At 37.0% G+C, this 21423-nt stretch overlaps 1 protein-coding gene across 4 annotated transcripts in view; it reads left to right on the top strand.

The window, feature by feature from the left end:
• Positions 1 to 21423, top strand: part of faf (ubiquitin carboxyl-terminal hydrolase-like faf) — a 1326265-nt gene that overhangs the window by 726323 nt on the left and 578519 nt on the right. For all 4 annotated transcript variants that reach the window (XM_090382082.1, XM_090382083.1, XM_090382080.1 and 1 more), the window contains 2 exons: positions 3693 to 3903; positions 13765 to 13886. In XM_090382082.1, the coding sequence (XP_090238208.1) occupies positions 3693 to 3903; positions 13765 to 13886 (333 nt within the window). The remainder of the gene's footprint in view (positions 1 to 3692; positions 3904 to 13764; positions 13887 to 21423) is intronic.

Here is a 21423-nt window from a genome sequence, read left to right as displayed (position 1 = left end):
GGCATTGAGCATGCTCAAACCATTCAAAGCCTTATACACCTCTATCAGATCACCTCGCCGGTGCCTAGTCTCCAGACTCTGTAATTTGCAAAACTTAAGCCTTTCTTCGTAAGAGCAATCCTTTGTTCCATTCACTAATCTTGTTGCCCTTCTCTGTACCCGTTCCAGCAGCTCTACATCCTTCTTGAATTGAGGCCTCCAGACCTGTATACAGTATTCAAGATGTGGCCTAACCATTGCCTTATACAAGGGAATAATCACCTCCTTATCCCTGCTAGAAAAATTCCTGTATATCATTGACAAGACACCATGAGCTACTCTTGCAGCTCGTCTGCACTGCTCAGAGAACTTCATATCTGCCTGCACAATTACCCCCAGGTCCTTTTCATTCTCCACCACTGTCAGTGTAGTACCGCAGAGTTGATACGTTGCTCTGGGGTTACTGTTTCCCATAAGTAGTACTTTACATTTGTCAATGTTAAACTTCATTTGCCACCGCTCAGCCCATCTGTTCAACCTTTCCAGAGCCTGTTGCAGCAGCATAGCGTCAGTGGTGTCCTTAACAACCCTGCCAACCTTTGTATCATCTGCAAACTTGGACATTAAACTTGATATCCTATCATCAATATCATTCATAAACACCAAAAACAACAACGGACCCAACACTAAACCCTGAGGAACTCCACTAATAACACCACATTGAGCAGTGTCCATTGATTACCACTCTCTGTCTTCTGCCACTCAACCATCCCCTTATCCATAGCAGCAATTTGCCTCCAATGCCACACTGCTCCAATTTGTGCAGCAGTCTTCCATGTGCAACAGTATCAAAAGCCTTTCTAAGATCCAAATATATAATATCAAAGTTATTCCCTGTATCCAGTTCTTTTGTGACTACATCATAGTATCCAATCAAATTGGTCAGGCAAGACCTGCCCTTAACAAAACCATGCTGCGTCTGAGCTATAACTGAATTCTTGTCTAGATGATCCTGCAGTGCTTCTTTAACCAGTGCCTCCATTAATTTACCTGGAACAGAAGTTAAACTAACAGGTCTATAATTACTTGTGTCAGCCTTTGATCCTCCTTTGTGAATTGGGGTTACATTTGCACATCTCCAGTCTACGGGTACCTCCCCTGAGTCCAAAGAAGCTCTCATAATTATGGCTAGGGGTTTTCTCACTTCCTTTGCTGCCTCCTTTAATATAACTGGATAGATCCCATCCACCCCAGGTGCCTTTTTTATGTTTATCCTCAACAATCTCTCCTCCACTTTCCTCTCAGTTATTACAAAATCATCCAGCTCACTGCCAATATTTACTTTACCTACATCATTCTCCTTCCTGAATAACTCCTCATGCGTGAATGTAGATGCAAAATACTCGTTTAGATTGTTAGCCACCTGGGCAAGATCCTCAACTGTTGAACGATCAATATCCAGTGGACCAATCTGATTCATCCCTTTCCTTCTTGAGTTTAAATAGGTAAAGAACTCTTTTCTGTTTTTCTTTGCATCCTTTGCCAAGGATTTTTCTTAGTCTGCCTTTGCCTGCCTAATCTCCTTTGTGACTTGGTTACAGACCAACTTATATCTATCATAGGCTTCCATGTCACCCATTAATTTGTATGTATCCCATGCATTTTTCTTCTCTGCCACATGTCTCATTAGTTCATCTGACAACCATTTAGGCCTAAACCTTGAACAATATTTCTTAGTTGGTATGTAAAGCCTGGTAGCCTCCAAGATTAGTTCCTTGAATGCTTCCCATTTTGAGTTTGCTGTTGGTAACATCATCAGTTGGTCCCACTGTATAGAATTTAAATACTGATTCAGACCATCATAGTCGCCTTTACGAAAACAAAAACCCTTCCCTTTACCTCTGTTGGTAGTTACCTCCTTGAGTAAATCCCACTTCAACACACTGTGATCACTGCCACCTAGTGGTTCATTTATCTGCAGATTCTTAATGCATGAAGAATCACTACTGATAATCAGATCAAGAGTATTGCTCCCTCTTGTTGCCTCACGAATATGCTGTAGAAAACAATCATCCAATAAATCCACAAAAGCCTTGCTAGTGTGTGAGTGACCAACCCACAAATTCCAGTCAATATCTTGGAAATTAAAATCCCCCAATTATAAGACTCTCTGATTTACTGGCCCACTCTATTTCCCTGTACAATATCTTATTATACTCATCAGAGTCATTAGGCCTATAGCACACTCCTACTCTCAATTTTGATCTCCCAATGGTTATGTCACACCAAACTGACTCAACACTGCATTGTCCGGCGATGTCGACTGGCTTCACTTCCTTGGGCTTTATGTGTTTCTTAACTAATATCATAACCCCTCCTCCCCTCCTGTCCTGTCTATCTTTTCTATACACATTGTATTCCCCAAATTCCAGTTCCGCATTCCTTATATCTGTGTGACACCACGTCTCTGATATCCCAACAATATCTGCCTTTGATGTTTTGAGCAATACCTCAAATTCATCAAATTTATTTACCAAACTCCTAGCATTGGTGTACACGCAGGTATACATGCACCTGTTTCTATTCTTGGCTACCCTAACACAACCCATGTGTTTACTTGTACCGCAATGATTCCCAGCAGTCTCTGAAATATCCTGCATCTTGTTTTTCAGGCTTCGGTGCTCATTTCAATAGAAGCAGTGCAAGAATCACTTCCACCTCTGCCAGTGGCTGCTGTTAATCTATTAGTCCTTGTATCCCCCCCAACTAGCAGTTTTCCGACCCACCTAACTCTGCCTCGACAGCATCCGCAAAAATTCTTGCACCCTTTCTATTTAATTGTATCCCATCCCTGTAGAAGCAATCTCTCCTGTTAACAAGTACAGTCCAGGTTGAAAACAATTCTACCCCTTGAGCCTTGCACAATCCCTCCAGGGCCGAATTGATCGACACGGCTCTCATCATATACTCCCTCCTATCGTGTCTGGGCAGAATTGCAGACACTTTCAAATTCAACCCTAATTCACGGCTTTTTTCCAACAGTGACCTGTACTTGCTAAGTAATTCTGCCGGTCTCCTACTCTTAATATCATTTGTGCCAACGTGTACAACTATATCACCTTTTGTGCCCTTAAAAGATGATATCCGCTCTACAACGTAATCAACCTTTGCCCCTGGCAGACATGTTTTGTGTGGTTCAACATTCTGTTTGATTTAGTATTTTGTTTTATTTCTCTGTCATTCAGCATATCATGACAGTCATCTGATGCTCAGGGTCTTTTTATCAGTTAAAGTAATATTAGTAGTTATGTCCTGTATTCATTTGTAACATTACTCAGTGTTCATTGCAGGTGATTTTCAGAAGAAATTCTTATTTGAGTTAATCTGGTTTTATTTATAACTATTGCGATGTATACTTTGTTTCTCTGCACCTACTAATTCAATTTATTTATTATTTACTTTTTTATTCATTTCTACCACTCTAAACTTGAACATTGGATTCAGATTGATTATACTTGGACCTTAAAATTATTGTGTGTGTGTGTGTGTGTGTGTGTTAGATTCAGATTGATTATACTTGGACTTTAAATTATAGTATGTGTGTGCTAGTTTCAGATTGATTATACTTGGACACTTAAAATTATAGTGTGTGTTTTGTGCAGCTGACATTTGCTAAAGTTTTATTTCACTTTTTGGTTTTTCCTGCTTTTTAGGAGCTTGTAGAAGATTTCATATTTCCAGCATCCAGACTTGTATTGCAAGTTCATCGTAGTGGAGGTGAACTTCCTGCTGAACAAGCAATTCCAGTTTGTTCATCACCTTCTTCATTAGTTGCAGCTTTTGATCTGCTTGTTGCACTGTGTACTGGTTGTGTTCCTAACCTGAGGCTGGTGGCCAACATGCTTACTGAAATGTTCTATTCAGGTAAGATATTTAAAGTGATACACTTCTTCTGTAGCAAAATTTGCTACATCATTGACTTAACCTTTAATTAATATAATTTGAATCTGCTGTTAGGAAATAAAAAAGAAAAAAAAAATTCTTAATTTTTAAAAGTGTGTTTATACAATTTGCTGTGCTTTTGTCTTGCCGCTCTGCAATTCAATTTACAAAATATAGCATAATTAATGCTTGACAAAAAAAAAAAAAAAAAATCCGTGCTTATCAGCAGCTTGGCGAACAAATACAGCCATCTGGAAATGCAGTGGTGGAAGAATAGTGACAAATTGGTGCCAAAACTGACTATTCTGATTTAATGGTTTTATGCCTGAGCTAGTATTACTGCCATTGCTGCTGCTGCTGCTGCTGCTGCTGAGTATTTAATTTTTGCTTAACTGGGATCATTCTTCTTACATTTTGGTAAGGAAGTGTATGAAATGTATAGACTGTTTACAGTCTTGTTAGGCTTTTGTGATAATCTGAATTTATCTTTATGTGGTGATATGAGTAATTAATTAAACAAGGTATGTAGAAGGAATGAGACGTGTGAGGGTAGAGAGTGATTACGGAAAAAAATAATATAAAAAAAATATGTCAACAAAATGAAAGGGCTAAGAAGCTAACCAAACTATATTTTATTTTTGTTGCCCAAATTATTCGCTGTATGTGATTCCTTTCGCTTCAAAGGTGGTACTTTTGCATATGTCCATTCTGATATTCCCTGTCGGATAATTGGTAGTATGGAATCTCCTCTCTTTGATCTTCTCTGACTTAAAATCTCTCTACCTCATTGTGTCAAATTCATCTGTTGTCTCTACCGTTCTCCCAACTCCACTAATCACTTGGAGCTCTTTGACTTTCTCTCTTTGCAAATTGACTTTCCCCAGTCCAACTTTCCTAACAGTGAGACAATTTTCCTTGGTGATTTTGATGTTCACAACTCCAGCTGGCTTCCGTTTTATAGCCACACGAACCCAGGTGGTTGAGATGCTGAGGATTTTGCAATTTCTAATGACCTTTCACAGAGTGTACATTTACCTACAAGAATACCGGAGAGCCCTAACCATACAGCCAACACGCTTGATCTTTTTCTCTCAAACAACCCTTCTAAGTACACGGTCCAAGTGAGTGATCCTTTCGGTACCTCAGATCACAACTTGGTGATTGTCTCTTCTCCAATGGAGCCTTTATCTCAACCTCATATTCCTTTATTCCTAACCTCGTATTGTTCGGCATTACAAGAATGCAAAATGGGATGACCGGCGAGATTTCTTTTCTTCTTTTCCTTGGTCGGATTACTGTTTCAAAACTTCTGATGTCAACGTTTGCTCAGATCGTGTCAGTGAAATTATTCTTATAGGAATGGAATCCTTTATTCCACACTCCACTTTAAAATTTCATCCTTTTTCTAAACCTTGGTTTTCCAATAAATGGGCTAAGGCTATTTAAGAGAAGAACGTTGCATATCATAATTGGCTTGTTTCCAATTCTTCAGTTTCATTTTTTGCCTACACCAAAACTCGCAGCAATTGTAAAGCAGCCATTAATCAGTCCAAACTAGATTTTGAACAGGCTAAGAGTAGAAAACTTGCTTCTTGCCCTAATGGTAGCCAAACATTCTGGTTTCTTGCCAAAGCTATTGGCCACACTATTAGCATCCCATTTTTCTTCCAACTCATGTATTAATGACCTTGGTAAAAAAAACACCTCCCACCATTCCCAACACACTCCATTCAATCCTCCTGTGGTCTTCCGTAAAAAGGATGTCAGAAGGATGAATCTCGATGCTAAGAAAACTCCAGGTCCTGATGGTATTTCTCCACTTGTTCTCCTGAACTTACTCCTGTTCTTTGCTGCTTTTTTTCACTTTCTTATTCCAGTGGTGTTTTTCCTTCTGCTTAGAAATTTGCTCATATCCAGCCAGTTCCTAAAAAGTGTAACATGTCCCTCACATCCAATTATCGTCCCATTGCAATTACTTCTACTCTTTCTAAAGTAATGGAAAAATCAATTAACTGCCAACTCCTAAACTACTTAGAAACCTTTCGTCTGATTGACGATTGCCAGTATGGATTCCATCAATGTCAATCCACTGGTGATATTGTGGCTTATGTTAGACATTTATGGACAAATTCAATGGAAAAATTTGGTGAAACAAGCAGTTGCTCTTGAAATCTCAAAGGCTTTCGATTGTGTTTGGCATAAAGGTTTTCTAAATAATCTTCCATCTTATGGTTTGCCAACTGTTTTTTGTAATTGGTTATCCACTTTTCTCTCTGATCACTCACTGAGGGTGTTGGTAGATAGCTGTCTGTCTTCTAACTTCTCCGCTAATGCTGGTGTCCCCCAAGGTTCAGTTCTTTCCCCCACTCTTTTTTCCTCTTGTATATTAATGACCTCCTTCCAATGACTGGAAATCCGATCCATAGTTTTGCCGATGGCAGCAATTTGCATTCCACTTTCCATTTTGAAAAACCTTGCCCTGCATGCCTCTTCTACAGATACTTCCATGGGCATTGTTCTTCTGAATTGGCTTCTGTAATTCCCACTCTCTCTTTCAAAACAGTCCGAACACGTGCCGCAACCAGCCAACATCCAGTTACTGTCTGACTTCAAACTCACAGAACCAACTTTTCATCTTCCTTGTTTATTCATTCAACTGCCATTTTCTGGAACAATCTTCCTTCATACGTATTTCCTGAAAATTAGTCTACATAAGTTAGTATATTCTTTCGTCTTCTCAACCTCCAACCCAAGCACGGTTCTAATACCTCTCATGTTTGGGGTTTACATAAAAAAAAAGGGGGGGGGAATTAATGGAGGCACTGGTTAAAGAATCATTGCAGGATCATCTATACAAGGATTCAGCTATAGCTTGTACACAGCATCGGTTTGTTAAAGTGAAGTCTTCTCTGACCAATTTGATTGGATACTATGATGTAGTCACAAAAGAACTGGATGCAAAGAATAATTTTGATATCATATATTTGGATCTTAGAAAGGCTTTTGATACTTGCACATGGGAAGCCTACTGTACAAATTGGAGCTGTGTGGCATTGAAAGCAAATTAATGCTATGCTATGAATAAAGGGATGGTTGAGTGGGAGGAGACAGAGAGTGGTAATGAATGATCACTGCTAATGGACTAATGTTATTAGTGGAGTCGCCCAGGGTTCAGTGTTGGGTCCATTGTTGTTTCTGTATTCATTAATGAAATTGATGATGGTATATCAGGTTTTATGTCCAAGTTTCCAGATGATACGAAAGACGGCATGGTAGTTAATGACACTAATGACAGTATGCTGCCGCAACAGAATCTAGAAAAGTTGAGCAGATGTGCTGAGAGGTGGCAACTGAAGTTTAACATTGACAAATGTAAAGTTTTGCATGTGGGAAGCAGTAACCCCAGAGTAACGTATGAACTGTGTGATACTACACCAACAGTGGTAGAGTGTGAAAAGGACCTGGGGGTAATTGTGCAGGCAGATATTAAGTTTTCTGACAGTGAAGATGGTCTGCAAGAGTAGCTCATGATGTTTTGTCAATGATATTCAGGAATTTTTCTAGCAGAGATAAGGAGGTGATTATTCCCTTGTATTAGGCAATGGTCAGGCCACACCTTGAGTACTGTATACAGATCTAGTGGCCTCATTTAAGAAGGATGTAGAGCTGTTGGAACGACTCCAGAGAAGGGCAACAGAATTTGTGAATGTGGATCAAATGGTTTCTCTTATGAAGAAAGGCTTAGGTTTTGCAAATTACATCGTCTGGAGACTAGGAACCTTTGAAGTGATCTGATCAAGGTGTATAAAGCCATGAATGGTTTGAGTATGCTCAGTGCTGATGGGATTTTTCCTCTTGCTCAGAATAATCGCCTGAGAGGGTGTAAATTCAAATTGGAGAAAGACAGTTGTAGGGTAGATGTGCGGATGTTTGGCCCTTAGCCAGTGGGTGGTTGATTGCTGTAACAAACTTCTGTCTGTCGTAGAAGTTGATAGCTTATACAAATTCAAGGCAGAACTGGACAAACAATTTGGAGCAAGCGAATCGGTGAAATGAGAAGGGGTGTGTGGGTGTTTTTTTTTTTTTTTTTGCTGATGCTGTATAAGCTTGCTTTCTTGCATCATGTGCTGTTATTAATGCTAATCTCATATTGTTAATATCTTCACGAGTTCCCGGAGAAGACTAGTGTTACTTATTATCAATGAATACCATCCACTGAGAATAAGTAACAATAATTGGTATGAGAAAACCGAAACTGTGCTGTATGGGTGATGACCCTTGCGGTGCCGTTTCGGGGCTTGTTGGGTCCTCATCAGTGGGTGGGCAGGTACCCTGGTGGCGCAATGATGACAATCCAGTTGTGAAGTATAAATCCACAATATGAGAGATGTTTGATGGTGTGGAGTAATCTCAGCAGTAGATCTCTCCATTTGTTCTCCAGTACTGGTCCCGATCATAGAGTGGTACGTTATAAATGACCCTATGGATTGTGTTGTGTGCAAGGTATTGATAGCACAGGCTCCTTTAACTAAACCCTGCAGAAAATTGAAATTTGCCCGAACAAACTGGGCAAAATTTCAGTTATTATCTCTTTCGTTGAGAAAAAAATCCATCTCCAGCCTATTGATGATGTGAGAGATTTCATCATGTTGCATCTCCTAAATGTAGCCAAAGACACAATACCATTATCAAATCCTCCGGGCCGAGAGCATTATAATTACTGGTGGAAAAATAAAGCCTGGAAAATGTTTCGGCAATATCCAGTCACAGCCAATCTGATAAATTTTAAGAAATTAAAGGCAAAAGCACGTTTCATACAAAAACAAGCCAAAAAAGAATCCTGGACCCATTTTGCATCAACAATTAAGAGACACACTGACAGCAAATTAATTTGGAAAACAATTTGACAGCTTTCTGGTGAGTTTCCAACCATATCTTCTCTGGCCCTCTCCTGGAATGTGTGAGGTTTATCTAGCCCCTTGGATATAGCTAATGCTTTGGGCAATACTTTTGCTGAAATCTCAGCAACATCAGCTTATTCTACATCTTTCCAGCGAATTAAAAATAGTAGAGAACCGCATTCTATTAACTTCCAAACTGCCCTCATTCTACCATATAACAAATCTCTACAGTATTCTGAACTTTTTCATGCCATTAAAACAGCTCATAATGATGCCACCGGACTAGATGGGATCTATTATGTCATGCTGCAACATCTTGATGACAAAGCTTTGCGCCTCCTCCTGGTCTTTTACAACCGTATTTTTTAGAAAATGTTTATCCAGCTTTTTGGCACCATTCTATTGTTTTGGCGTTTCCGAATCTTGGAAAATATCCATCCAACCCCTAGCTACAGACCAATATCTCTGTCAAGTTGCCTCAGCAAAATCCTTGAAAAAATTGTCCACTGTAGACTCGTCTGGATCATTGAGTCAGAACGTCTAATGAGCCTTTGTCAACATGGCTTTCGACAAAACAGGTCATGCTTGGATCTCATGATCAAGGCTGAATTTGCCATTTGCAATGCCTTTGTTAAAAACGAACATCTAATAATGGTTTCTATAGATATAGGGAAGGCTTTTTACACCACGTGGCAGCATTGCATACTTAGTGATCTTTATTCTCTCAGTCTCCGGGGCAACCTTCCCATGTTTGTTCAGAACTTTCTATAACTTTCATTCAGGAAGAAGGTGTTCCTCAGCGATCAGTACTGAGTGCCACTCTTTTTTACTCTTAGAATCGATTCCATCACTAAACAGCTTCCAAGCACAGTTGAGACAGCTTTATGCAGGTGACCTTTCCGTCTCCTGCCATTCCCAAATCATGAGGTCTATTGAAAGGCAGCTTCAGATATCACTGAATAAAATAAAACAATGGGCAGCCTTAATGGCTATTGACTCTCACAACAGAAAACAGTTGCTATCCATTTTTGTAGACAATGCAAACTTCATATGGATCCTGAACTTCAAATTTCCAATATCTCCATCTCAGTCACTACTAACATCAGATTTCTAGTATTAATCCTTGCCAACAAACTAAATTTCTTAGACCATATTAAAAATGTACATACTTCCTGTTTAAAAAAAGTTAAATATACTCAGAACTTTATCGATGCTCATGAGTCCCCATTAATTCTATGTAGGAAAACACTGCTACTGAAGTATGCTGTCAAAATACAAAGTTGTGCCTTGCATCCAATTCAGTCATACCTATTCAATCCACCATTAGAAAATCTCTACAGAAATAAGCCTAGTATAGTAAAACCAGGTGGTCTTTGCCTTCTTGAACTGATACAGGTTTGGAATGTTTCCATTCATTCTGTACAACAGGTAGTAACGTGCGCTCAACCACCATGGACTTGTACTTCTCTACCCACCTGTGACACTTATCTTTGCCAGTGGAGAAAAAATATTTTTCAAGCATCAAATATGAAACAACTTCATGCAGTTCACACCCACAGATAATTTATTTTTCTCCAATTTATACAGATGACTCTAAATCTAACTCAAACATTGGAGCAGCAGCAGTGTTCCTAAATACCACTATTTCAACATTCCTTCCACCTGAATTCAGTATCTTCTCAGCAGAATTATATTCAATTAAACTAGCCTTAGAAAATCTCTGTTCTGACTGCTCATTAAAATTTGCTATTTACACTGATTCCCTCAGCTCAATTATGGCATTACGTAACTCCTCAGATAAAGTTCACCCTTTTCTAAATGAAATTAGATTATTACTGCAGATTGAAGAACGCCACCAACTGATCAGATTCTGCTGAATTCCAGCACATTCCGTAATTTCTGGTAATGAACTGGTTGATAAAGCTGCAAAAAAAATCCAACTACCTTAGATTTAACCAATATCTCTGTTCCAGTATCTGACTATCCACAAATCATTCATGGTGCATGCCTAACAGAATGGACAGCACTCTGGCACTCTCAAACAAATAAACTTTTTCAGTTTAAACAGGATCCTAAAATTTGGCTTTCCAGTGTCTGTACATCAAGACGAGAAGTAGTAGTCCTTTCAAGAGCAAGAATAAGCCATACACATTTGACTCACCTTCATTTACTCACAGGAGATGATCCACCACAGTGTCCACATTGTTCTATCAATTTGACTGGTAAACACATTCTCATTGAATGCCCATACTATAAACAAGACAGAAATACAACCCTGCTATCATTGGTTTACCTTCGGAAACCAATAACTCTAGAGAATGTCATTGGTGACAATGCAAATATTCCTGAATTTTTTAACTTAAGAAAATTGGAGTTTTTAGTCATTTCTGATTTCAGCCTTTTCTGACGTTACAAGAATTTCTCATATATTAATACAATAAATGAATAGGTGCATTATATCCGAAGTAGCTTATGCGCCATCAAACCCCCACAACAACAACAGCAACTGATTTCATTCGCACTAGAAAAATTCTTTTCCTAAGTTTCTGTGGACTCTTTTCCTCTTCCTTTTAACGTAGGTGCTTGGTGTGCTTTTATTCTTTTTTTCCATTCTAAAAACAAATTATAAGGCAACAGACAAATTAGTAAAATTTCTTTTCGTGTTTTGTTTTCAACTTACTTGTTGTAGAATAACGAACTTGATAAAATAACTGCACTTTATGCTTTATCAGTGATCAAATGAGAAACTCCATCATTCGTTAAACTATAAAGCTTCTTATATTTAGCCTGTTGAACAGGTGAGTGTGAGAACAATAAGAAAATCTGTTTCATGGCAGACACTCATTGACAGCATGGAACACCACTAGTTGGAGTGAATGATATAAAACTACACTTGATAAGAAGCAGACAGGAAATCTCAGCCTTTAATTTCTTATACATCATTGTTAATACCAACCATTACATATACATTGTCAGTACAAGTGCAATAAGTCTGTGCAACTCTAATTCATTACTTCTTAGCGATGTTATCAAAGATTTACATATTTCTTCTACAATGCATTCATTGGGTTTAATTATGTCAAGAAAAATTTCCACAAATTGATTCTTGAAATTCGAATAGTACCACATTACTTTCATCAATATTTAAACTGAAGTTTTTATTTCCTAAATCAGGTTTTAAATTATTCATGAAATGTGCTATAGTATTGCATATTATTGAAGTACAATTTGTTCTTTGCAGTTTGAAATCCTTACTTACCTTGCTATTTGAGAAACAATTCACAAATGTCACTCAAATGACCAACTACCCTTAATGCAAAATGTACAGCTATGAAAAATGTTATGTTGCTTTCTGCCTTTGCACCTTCTGTATCACCAATTTTCTTGAATGGCAATACTCTCTGATGCTGAAGAAAACTAAAGGTCTTTTCAACTTTCTTGTGATTCGTTTGGATTATAGTGCCTTTCAATACCTTCTAGATTCCATTCAAAAGACGGCAATTTGATTAATTGTCCCATCTGTAACAGAGTCTCTCTGCTCTCTATCTCACAGACTTTCTGTTTCTGTTGCATTCCTTTTCTATAGATACTTGCATGGGCACTGTTCTTTTGAATTGGCTTCTATAATTCCCTCTGTCTCTTTCAAAGCACGTGCCTCAACCAGTCAACATCCTTTTATGTCCAAGTTCAGTCCCACAGAACCAACTTTTATTCTTCCTCATTTATTCATTCAACTTCTGTTTTCTGGAACCTTCTTTCAGATGTATTTCCTGAAAATTACAATCTTCAGAAGTTCAAATCTAATCTTAACAAGTATCTTCTTTCATCTTTTCAACCTTCAACTCGTGCATGGTTCTATATACTATAGGTTCTAAAAAAAAAAAGTACCTATACATAACAATGTATAGGTATTTTTTTTAAACAATGATCCTTGAGAATGAAAAAAAATTTACTATGGAAAACATATTTATTTAACATGATATACTGTAAAATAGTAAAGTACATGTAATTATAAGAAATTGTGGGAAATGTGGTTTCTTTCTTTGGAAATTCTTTACTTTTTATTTTACTTTGTTTATTATTGGTTATATTTTGTAGTTTACAGTAATATACCTTTGTAAATCTAAGCAGATGCCATTACAGTATTTTTGTGCGACCCCCCCCCCCCGTAAGACTATCATGAACCCCCCATGGGTTTGCGCACCACTAGTTGGGAACTTTTGATGTACAGGAATTTTGCCAGCAGGCATTGGTTAGGCTATATCTTGAACACTGAATATAGGTCTGGAAGCCTCATTTTAGGAAGGAAGGGGTCTGGAATGGTTGTAGTCAGACGCAACAAAATTGGTGAGTGGAGTGAAAGGCTGTGCTTACCAGAAAAGGCTTTAGTTTTGCAAATTGCAGTGTCTGGAGACTGGGTGCCTTCCAGGATTTTTGAATGAGATTTTTAAGGCCTTAAGTGAATTGATTAATCTCACTGCTGATGGAATCATTCTTCTTGCTCAGACTACACACAAGGGGGACATAAATTCAAATTGAGTGTGTCACCGAGTGGATATGTGTAAATTTGCCTTCAGGCATGGCTGATTGTTGGATCAAACTTCCACCTGTTGTTTTAGAGGCAGGTACTATGAATAAATTTAAGGAGTTAGATAAACCATTAGAGGGGGATTGACATGTGGAAAGGCTTGGCTCTATTTTTAATTTTATTTATTATTTTTGATTTAATTAATTAATTTTTTTGCTGATTCTGTCTATGCTTGCATTTCTAGTATCATTGGCCACAGCTAATAATAATACTAATGAATGAACTGCGACTTTACATAATTTACTTTCTATGTTCTTGATTTAATATTAAATTAAATCACTTAAAATTTATTTCATAATTTATATACATTATTATTCATTAGACATATATCTCACATATTTATTTCTTATTCAGAAAATGAGCAACCTCTTACTGAATGGGAGTATCTTCCTCCTGTGGGTCCTAGACCGTCTCGAGGATTTGTCGGACTCAAAAATGCTGGTGCTACATGTTATATGAATTCAGTTTTACAGCAAGTAAGTATATCTCGATTTATTAAGAGGTTAGCCTTCATTGATTCTTCTTTATTTATACAAAATGTGAAAGTGTCTGTGTATTTCTAGGTTTCTCCTTTTTTTTTTTTCCAATGAATTTGTCCATGCTAATTCTAAATATGATCATATTTTTTGCATAGATTAATCACTTATCTAGAAATGAATGAAAAAGTAAACAAAATTAAAAATTGAACATCTTCAGATTAAGTAAATAAAATTTTCCTTAAAAAAATGTACATTTGAAAATCTTTGTCTTTTGGTGTTAGTGAGATTGTCTTGCATGAAGATCCAGATATTGCAGCCCATCACATCTACATCCCACTTTCCTTGGTACCTCTTTTCTGTTGACTTTATGTCCTGGTACAATCATTTCCATGCTCTACACAAATATCACCATTTCGGTGAAAAAAAAATCCAGGCATGTGTGCATATAATGGAGCTTGACTGTTATAATTTAACTTAGAATGTTATCATGTAAGACTTTCGCTGCAGTTTAAAATGGTTTTTTACTCAGCATCACTCATATTTTGTCTTCTGTAACATTTACTAAATTTGTGGGTGGATAAGCTATCTTTAAATTTTTGCATCAGGCAGTTTTGGTAGCACACACAGATTGAAGGTGTTAACTTGAGAATCTAAAGCAGTGCATCTTGTTGATGTGGGTGGCCAGTGTGATGTCGAGTTAGTTTGGCATGACATAAGCACAGGAAAAACCAAAATGAGAGTAGGAATGTGTTATAGGCTGAATGACTGTCTAAATTCCTCTCTGTTCATTGGCCCACTCTATTTCTCTGTACACCTCTTCACTGTACAGAGAAATAGAGTGGGCCAGTGAATCAGATTGGCTTTTAATGGGGGATTTTCACTTCCCAGATATTGACTGGAACTTATGGAATGGTCACTTCTAAACTAGCAAGACTTTGTGATTTATTGAATGACAGTTTACTAAGGCATATGAGAGTGGCAACGAGAGAGAGAGCATTATCATGCTCTTGTCAGAATTATCATGCATTAAGAATCTGTAGATAAAACAACCACCAGGTGGCAGTGATCACAGTGTATTGATGTGGAATTTATTTAAGGTTGTAACTACCATCAGAGTTAAAGGGAAGAGGTTTTGCTCTCATAAATATGACTACAGTCAGACAATTTTTTAAATTCTATACAGTGAGATCAACTGATAATTTTACACAAATTCTAAATGGGAAAGCATTTAGAGAAATAACCACAGAAGCTACTAGGCTCTTCATACAAACTCAAAAATACTGTTCAAGGTGGTTAGGCGAGCCAAGAAAAGAAGCCACTTGAGGTCTGTGGTTTAACTGTTGGTCCACTCAATGTCAATGGTTTAACTGGTGTTGATCCCATTCAAGTTGCTGACAGTCTGAATAGATATTTTGCATCTACATTCACACATGAGGAATTTTTTAGGGAGGACATGTCAGAAGTTTATCAAAATCTAACAGGGAGATGAATGATTTTGTGATAATTGGGAGGAAAGTTAGAAAGGAGATTGTTGAAGATGAACATAAAAAAGGCACCTGGGGTGAGTGGGTGAAATCTATCTAATTGTATTAAGGGAGGCAGTAAGTTAAACAAATCCTTAGCCATAATTATGAAACCATCTTTGGATTCAGGTAAGGTCCCTGTGCACTGAAGATGTATAGATGCATTCTCAGTGCACAAGGGTGGGGGGGATAAAAGGGTGACATGAATAATTACAGGCTTTTAGCTTATCTTCCATTCCATGGAAAATAATGGATTCATTGGTTAAAGACATAATGTAGGACCATCTAGAGAGGAGGTCACTTACACTTCAGTTGCAGCATAGGTTTGTTAAGGGTATATCTTGTCTGACCAGTTTGATTGGATACTATGATGTGGTTACAACGGAACTCAATGTAAAAAATAATTTTGATATCATATACTTGGATTTCAGCACAGCTTTTGATAGTGTTGCACATAAAAGACTTCTGTAAATTGGAGCAGTGAGGCATTAAAGGAAAGTTACTGCTGTGGATAAAGGGATGGTTGAGTGGAAGAATTCAAAGTGGTTATCAGTGGGTTCTGCTCTTCAGGGAGGGATGCTATTAATGGAATCCCACATGATTTGGTGCTGGGGCTGTTGTTTTTTTGTATTTATTAATGATATCAATGAGAGTATGTCAGGCTTAATATAAGTTTGCAGACTGATACAAAGATTGGCAAGTTGATTAATGACGGTAATGACAACATACTGCTGCAATACGATCTAGAAAATTAAGCAGATGTGCTGGGAAATGGCAATTGAAGTTTCACATTGATAAATGCAAGGTACTGCATATGGGTACTGCTACGCATATGCAGTACACTCAGGGTAGTGGAAAAATCTGCAGTCTGATATTAATTTCTCTTTGCAGTGCAGAGTGGTTGCTAGGACAGCTCATGGAATTTTGTAAATGTTATACATAAATTTTGTTAGCAGGAATAAGTAGGTGATTATCCCATTATATAAAGCGATGGTCTGGCCACATCTTGACTACTGTATACCGGTGTTGAGGGCTATTTTTAGGAAGGATGTTGAGCTGCTGGAACAAGTGCAGATATGAGCAGTGAGATTGGTGAGGGGGAACAGAAGAGTGCTCTTACCAAGAAAGGCTTCATTTCTTGGAAATGAAGCCTTTCTTGGTAAGTCAGTATCTTTACCAAGAAAGGCAAATTGCAGTATCTGCAGACTAAGCACCTGTGAGGTGATCTAATTGAGGTGCTTTTGGCTTTGAATGGCCTGGGCGAACTCAATGCTGATGTGGGATTCTTCCTCTTTCTTAGACTATGCACATGAGGGGCATAAATTCAAATTGAGAAAGGATGGCTATAGAACAGATGTCGGAAGGTTGCTTTAAGCCAATCGGTGGTTTATTGCTGGACCAAGCTGCCATTTGGTGTTGTAGGAGTGGACAGTTTGAATAAATTCAAGGAAGAACTAGATAAACTATTGGATGGGATGGTTATTTGGTGAAATATATATATATATTTTTTTTTTTTTTTTTTTTATTACTATTCCTATATAAGCATGCTTTCTTGCATTATCTGCTACTATTAATACTAATATTTATACTACTGCAAATTAAAGTTATCTGAGATTAGATATTATTCTTGTAAATTTTATAGTCAATAGCAGTATAGTATATTTAATCAAAACTTGCCTTTATTCAAAATGTACTTGATAAAAGCACTTGCATGTTTTTTTACTGCAGATGCTGAAGTGCTACAGTCAATATTATGAAGCAGAGAGAGAGAGAGAGAGAGATAGAGAAAGAATACAAAAAATATGTTGTAGAGTGTACATTAACAATAATCCATAGAATACATGTTTTACAGTTAAATTTCCATATTTTTTAGTTTTTATGCTTGGATTGCAAGGCTTTTGGCTTAAATCAAACATGAAAAAGTGTTAAAACAAGTGATCATTCATTAACAGTATAACGTTTTGTTGTTTGAAAACTTCAAGCTGTTTTGCTAGTTGTCCTTTTTTGCATAGGACAAAGAAAGAGAACATGTTAAGTGAACTTTAAATATTAAATACAGTTGAAAATGTCTCTTACTGGCATTTCACTTGGATAGGTCGCTTTCTTGCAGTTGTTTAGAAGTTTTAGATGATGAAGATATCCAATATAAACTTAGAACTTTCATTCTCTCTCTCAGCATATACACCAGAAGGAACCAAACTGTTTAAATTTAAGGAACTGTGGTGATCTTAGCAGAATTTCGTTAAACAGAGAATATTAAGGGAACCTCTTTCTAAAACCACTGTTATAGTGCATTATGTTTGTGCCAACAAAGAACTGGTTAAAAGCATATTTTTTATCACAGCAGGTTAATTATTTTGCATTTGTGTGTAACTACCTTGTTGTTCTCTGTGAGTATCATATGTTGGCTAACCTTAACGTTTTGTTTCACACCTGTGTTGATTTTGAGAACCCACAACAAATCTTAACAACAGTAAAATTGTTGTGGTTAATATGTTTTGAGAACTTTAATCCGAGAAGTATGTGTTGTGCATTTCAGAGTTAATAAGGATGCAACAACAATAAAAATTCAAGGATTAAAGTATCATTACTGTTCACTTCAAGTTGTTTGTTACTCTACATTTTATAATAGTCTTCTTTCAGAGAACAAAATGTGTGAACTTTTATTTCATATTTTGAATACACATCTTGTAACAAGGAAAGGAGTTTATTACAGTAGAGTTAAAGCTAAAGGTGTGAGGAGGTTTTTTTATTTTTTTTTAAGACATTATATACAACCTAGTTCCAGATTGTCTTGCTCAACTATCCAGTATTACACTGATCAACAGAATAAAATGTATGTTCCTGTTTTCCTGACACATCAGAATGTGTTGCTAGAATTCTTTGTTCATTCCAGATTAAATATGTGCAGGTGCCAGGTAAAAAGTTAGGAAATATTTTTGGAAAAAAAAAAAAAAAATTAAACCACAAAGCCCCATGTGCCAAGCATTTGAGTTAGCTGCCAAATTCAGCATAGTAGTAAAATGTTTCATATTCCTTATAATTTAATACAGTCGAAAGAATTGAAAGATAATATTTCATATGCAGAGATAACTTGATATGCTAAGGATGAACAGTTTACTACTATGCCGCATGAACTAGAAATTATCTATTGACTAGCAGTAGCCACTATATGAATTACAGGTGGCAGAATAATAATAAATAATAAACACCAATTCGTTATTTATTTTTTTCTGTTTTAGGTTTTAATGGTGTTTATTATTATTCAGCCTCTGTGTCATAAAGAAACTATTGCTATTCAGTAATTTCTAGTTCACACAATGTAGTGTTCTACATTTCGTTCTTAATACAGTTTCCTGAAAAGAAAACTTTTTAATCTTCTTTATAAGCCATGGGATAACCCTGACTTATAAAGGAACACAGACTTCCTTATAGTTACTCTAATCTAAACTAACATACTAGCTTCAGATGCTTGGTTACTTCATGGCACTGCTTCTGCCTCCATGTGGCAAAGCTGGAAAGCCTAGAGAGAAAAGTCCTCGCTCCTGGGATGAAAAGAGAAACAACATATTATCACCTGGAAATGACATTACTGACCAGCAAAATAGATATTGGGATGTTAACCTATTTACTGCAAAAAAAAAAATAATAACAATAAAAAATAAGGGGCACTGATAGCAAGATAAATTCTAGATTCTTAATCATCTGTAAATCACATCAGGCTCTCCTGATGTGGTTTGCAGATGACTCTCAAGTGACTTACTTGTTGAAATGTTAGACAATGTCAGAGAAACTTCTGAAAATATATAAGACTTAAGTGGAATCCCTACAAAGGTAACTCTACATGCCACCTTAAATAACTGAAAGGGAGTAATATCCGACTGGGATTTAATAAATATGAGAAGGTGAAATATCTTGGATTTTACAATAAACATATTACACAAGCAAAAAGAATAAGAGTTAAGCAAGATAGAATGCATGTTTCCATGCATTCCATAATTCTTACTTTCAGTACAACAAATTTACCTGTAACTGTCAAGGCTTGCTACTTAGTTCTCAAATCAGGCATCAGTCATTCTCAAAATGGTTTTAGAGGGGTTGCCATCTGTGCTAGCTTGTATCTAAAGATCACTCATATACACAGTCTTTCCCTATTGCAAGATTGTTCAAATTGCAGTGGACCCGTCTATTCAAAAAAAAAATATGAATGATGGAAAATGGAGTAAAATGAAGTGGAAAAGAATTTGAAATATCAGCAAGCAAAGCAACAGATACCACCACCTGCAGACCTGTCTGTAGACCTATTCAGTGACCCACATCCATTTGGGGAAACCCAGAAAATGTAGGCAGAAGGAACTTGCAGTAACACAGCAAAACCTGCAATTATAAATACTGCAGTATCAGTTCTTGCAGTCATTAACCCAGCAATATGAATGCTAGAAGGAGCAACCCATATTGTCAAGACAACTGAGATGAAAGATACTTTTGATGTGAAAATTGACATTCAAATATGGGAAGATATAATCCATGAAATACAGCAGAAGATGATGCAGATCTTGCCCACCCAATATACTCTAAGAAAGATAAAGCAAAAACTGGCATGCATAAATCAGCCTTTCAGAAACAAGGTGGGGGGAAAAAATATATATCCATGTTAGGCGAAGAATTATTTATAAATTTTAAAATCATAGATAACTTAAAGTTATTAATAAAATCAGAACAGATTAATGCCATCTATGTGAAAGATTATCGGTCTGTATTAATTTGATATGTTGTAGATATATTAAAAGGTTGATAACATTGGTAATAAACATTGGCCTTTGCACGTTACTTGGGCTGTTTTGACTTTCAGGTCATTCTCAGACTGCACCTTAACTTACTCAACTTGTTACCTCATTTCTAATCCGATGTTTTTACACTACCAAATTCTACTATATCAACCTTTTAATATATCTAGAACATATCAAAATATATATATATATATATATACACAGGGTGATTCACTACCAGTGCGACAAACTTGTAGGAGGTGTAGGGGGCACAAAGACGAATCAGAATCACATAGCATTGCAGGGTCCAAAATGCCTTCGTCATGCGGTAGAGGACGTTGAACGGGAGGTCGCATGAACAGCAATCCTGCTGGAAGTCAGCATTTGCGAACCGGTTCCCGAGGCAGTAGGATGGACAAGTATTCAAACGTTGAACTAGTCGACATACACCTCGCATATTAATATAATCAAGTAATATAGTGTATCAAGCATTGTCTGCAGCTTAACTCCAGAGATGACTCAAATGATCAAGAACTGCACTATCAACAGAAACAGAATAGAAATAATATGACTATACAAGGGTGGTTCAATAAAGAATCGCCCTCACCTACTTCCATATATCACAGAGTTGTGATATTTTGTGTATAGCATTATACATATCTCTGTACTAAATGTGTAAAATTTCAGCCCTTTGTCTTAATTTGTTTTTCCTCTTACAGAGCTGAACGTGTGATGAAGTAGCTTCATGGACAAAGTTGAAGCCAGAGCTGTAATCCGGTATCTGTTCTTGAAGGGGAAATCTCTTAAAGAAATCCATGAGGAGATGACTACTGTATATAAGGATGAAACCCCATCCTATGCCATTGTGAAGCACTGACATAGACAGTTTAGGTGTGGTCGGACATCAGTAGAATCTGAACCCATTCAGCCATTGATGACATCACAATCAGAAAAGTGGAGTCGTTAATCATGGAAGATCGCCGGATATCTGTGCTTGAATTGTCCCAGGAGGTGAAGATTAGTGTGGGCTCAACTGAAACAGTCCTTCATGACCAATTCCACTTAGGGAAATTGAGTGAAAGATGGATTACCCAATTATTGACTGGTTTCCAGAAGGCTAATCGATAACAGAAATCACAAGAGTTGTTAACCTTGTGCCAAAAAAAATGAAGATTTTCTCTCATCTGATCACTTAGGATGAAAGTTGGATGCACCATTTCGACCCTGAAAGTAAAAATCAGT

This window comes from Mastigoproctus giganteus, chromosome 9 (genome assembly GCF_048544385.1).
Source record: "Mastigoproctus giganteus isolate SK-2022 chromosome 9, ASM4854438v1, whole genome shotgun sequence".
In the NCBI taxonomy this organism is placed as follows: Eukaryota; Metazoa; Arthropoda; class Arachnida; order Uropygi; family Thelyphonidae; genus Mastigoproctus; species Mastigoproctus giganteus.
This window is presented reverse-complemented; position numbering and strand designations above follow the sequence as displayed.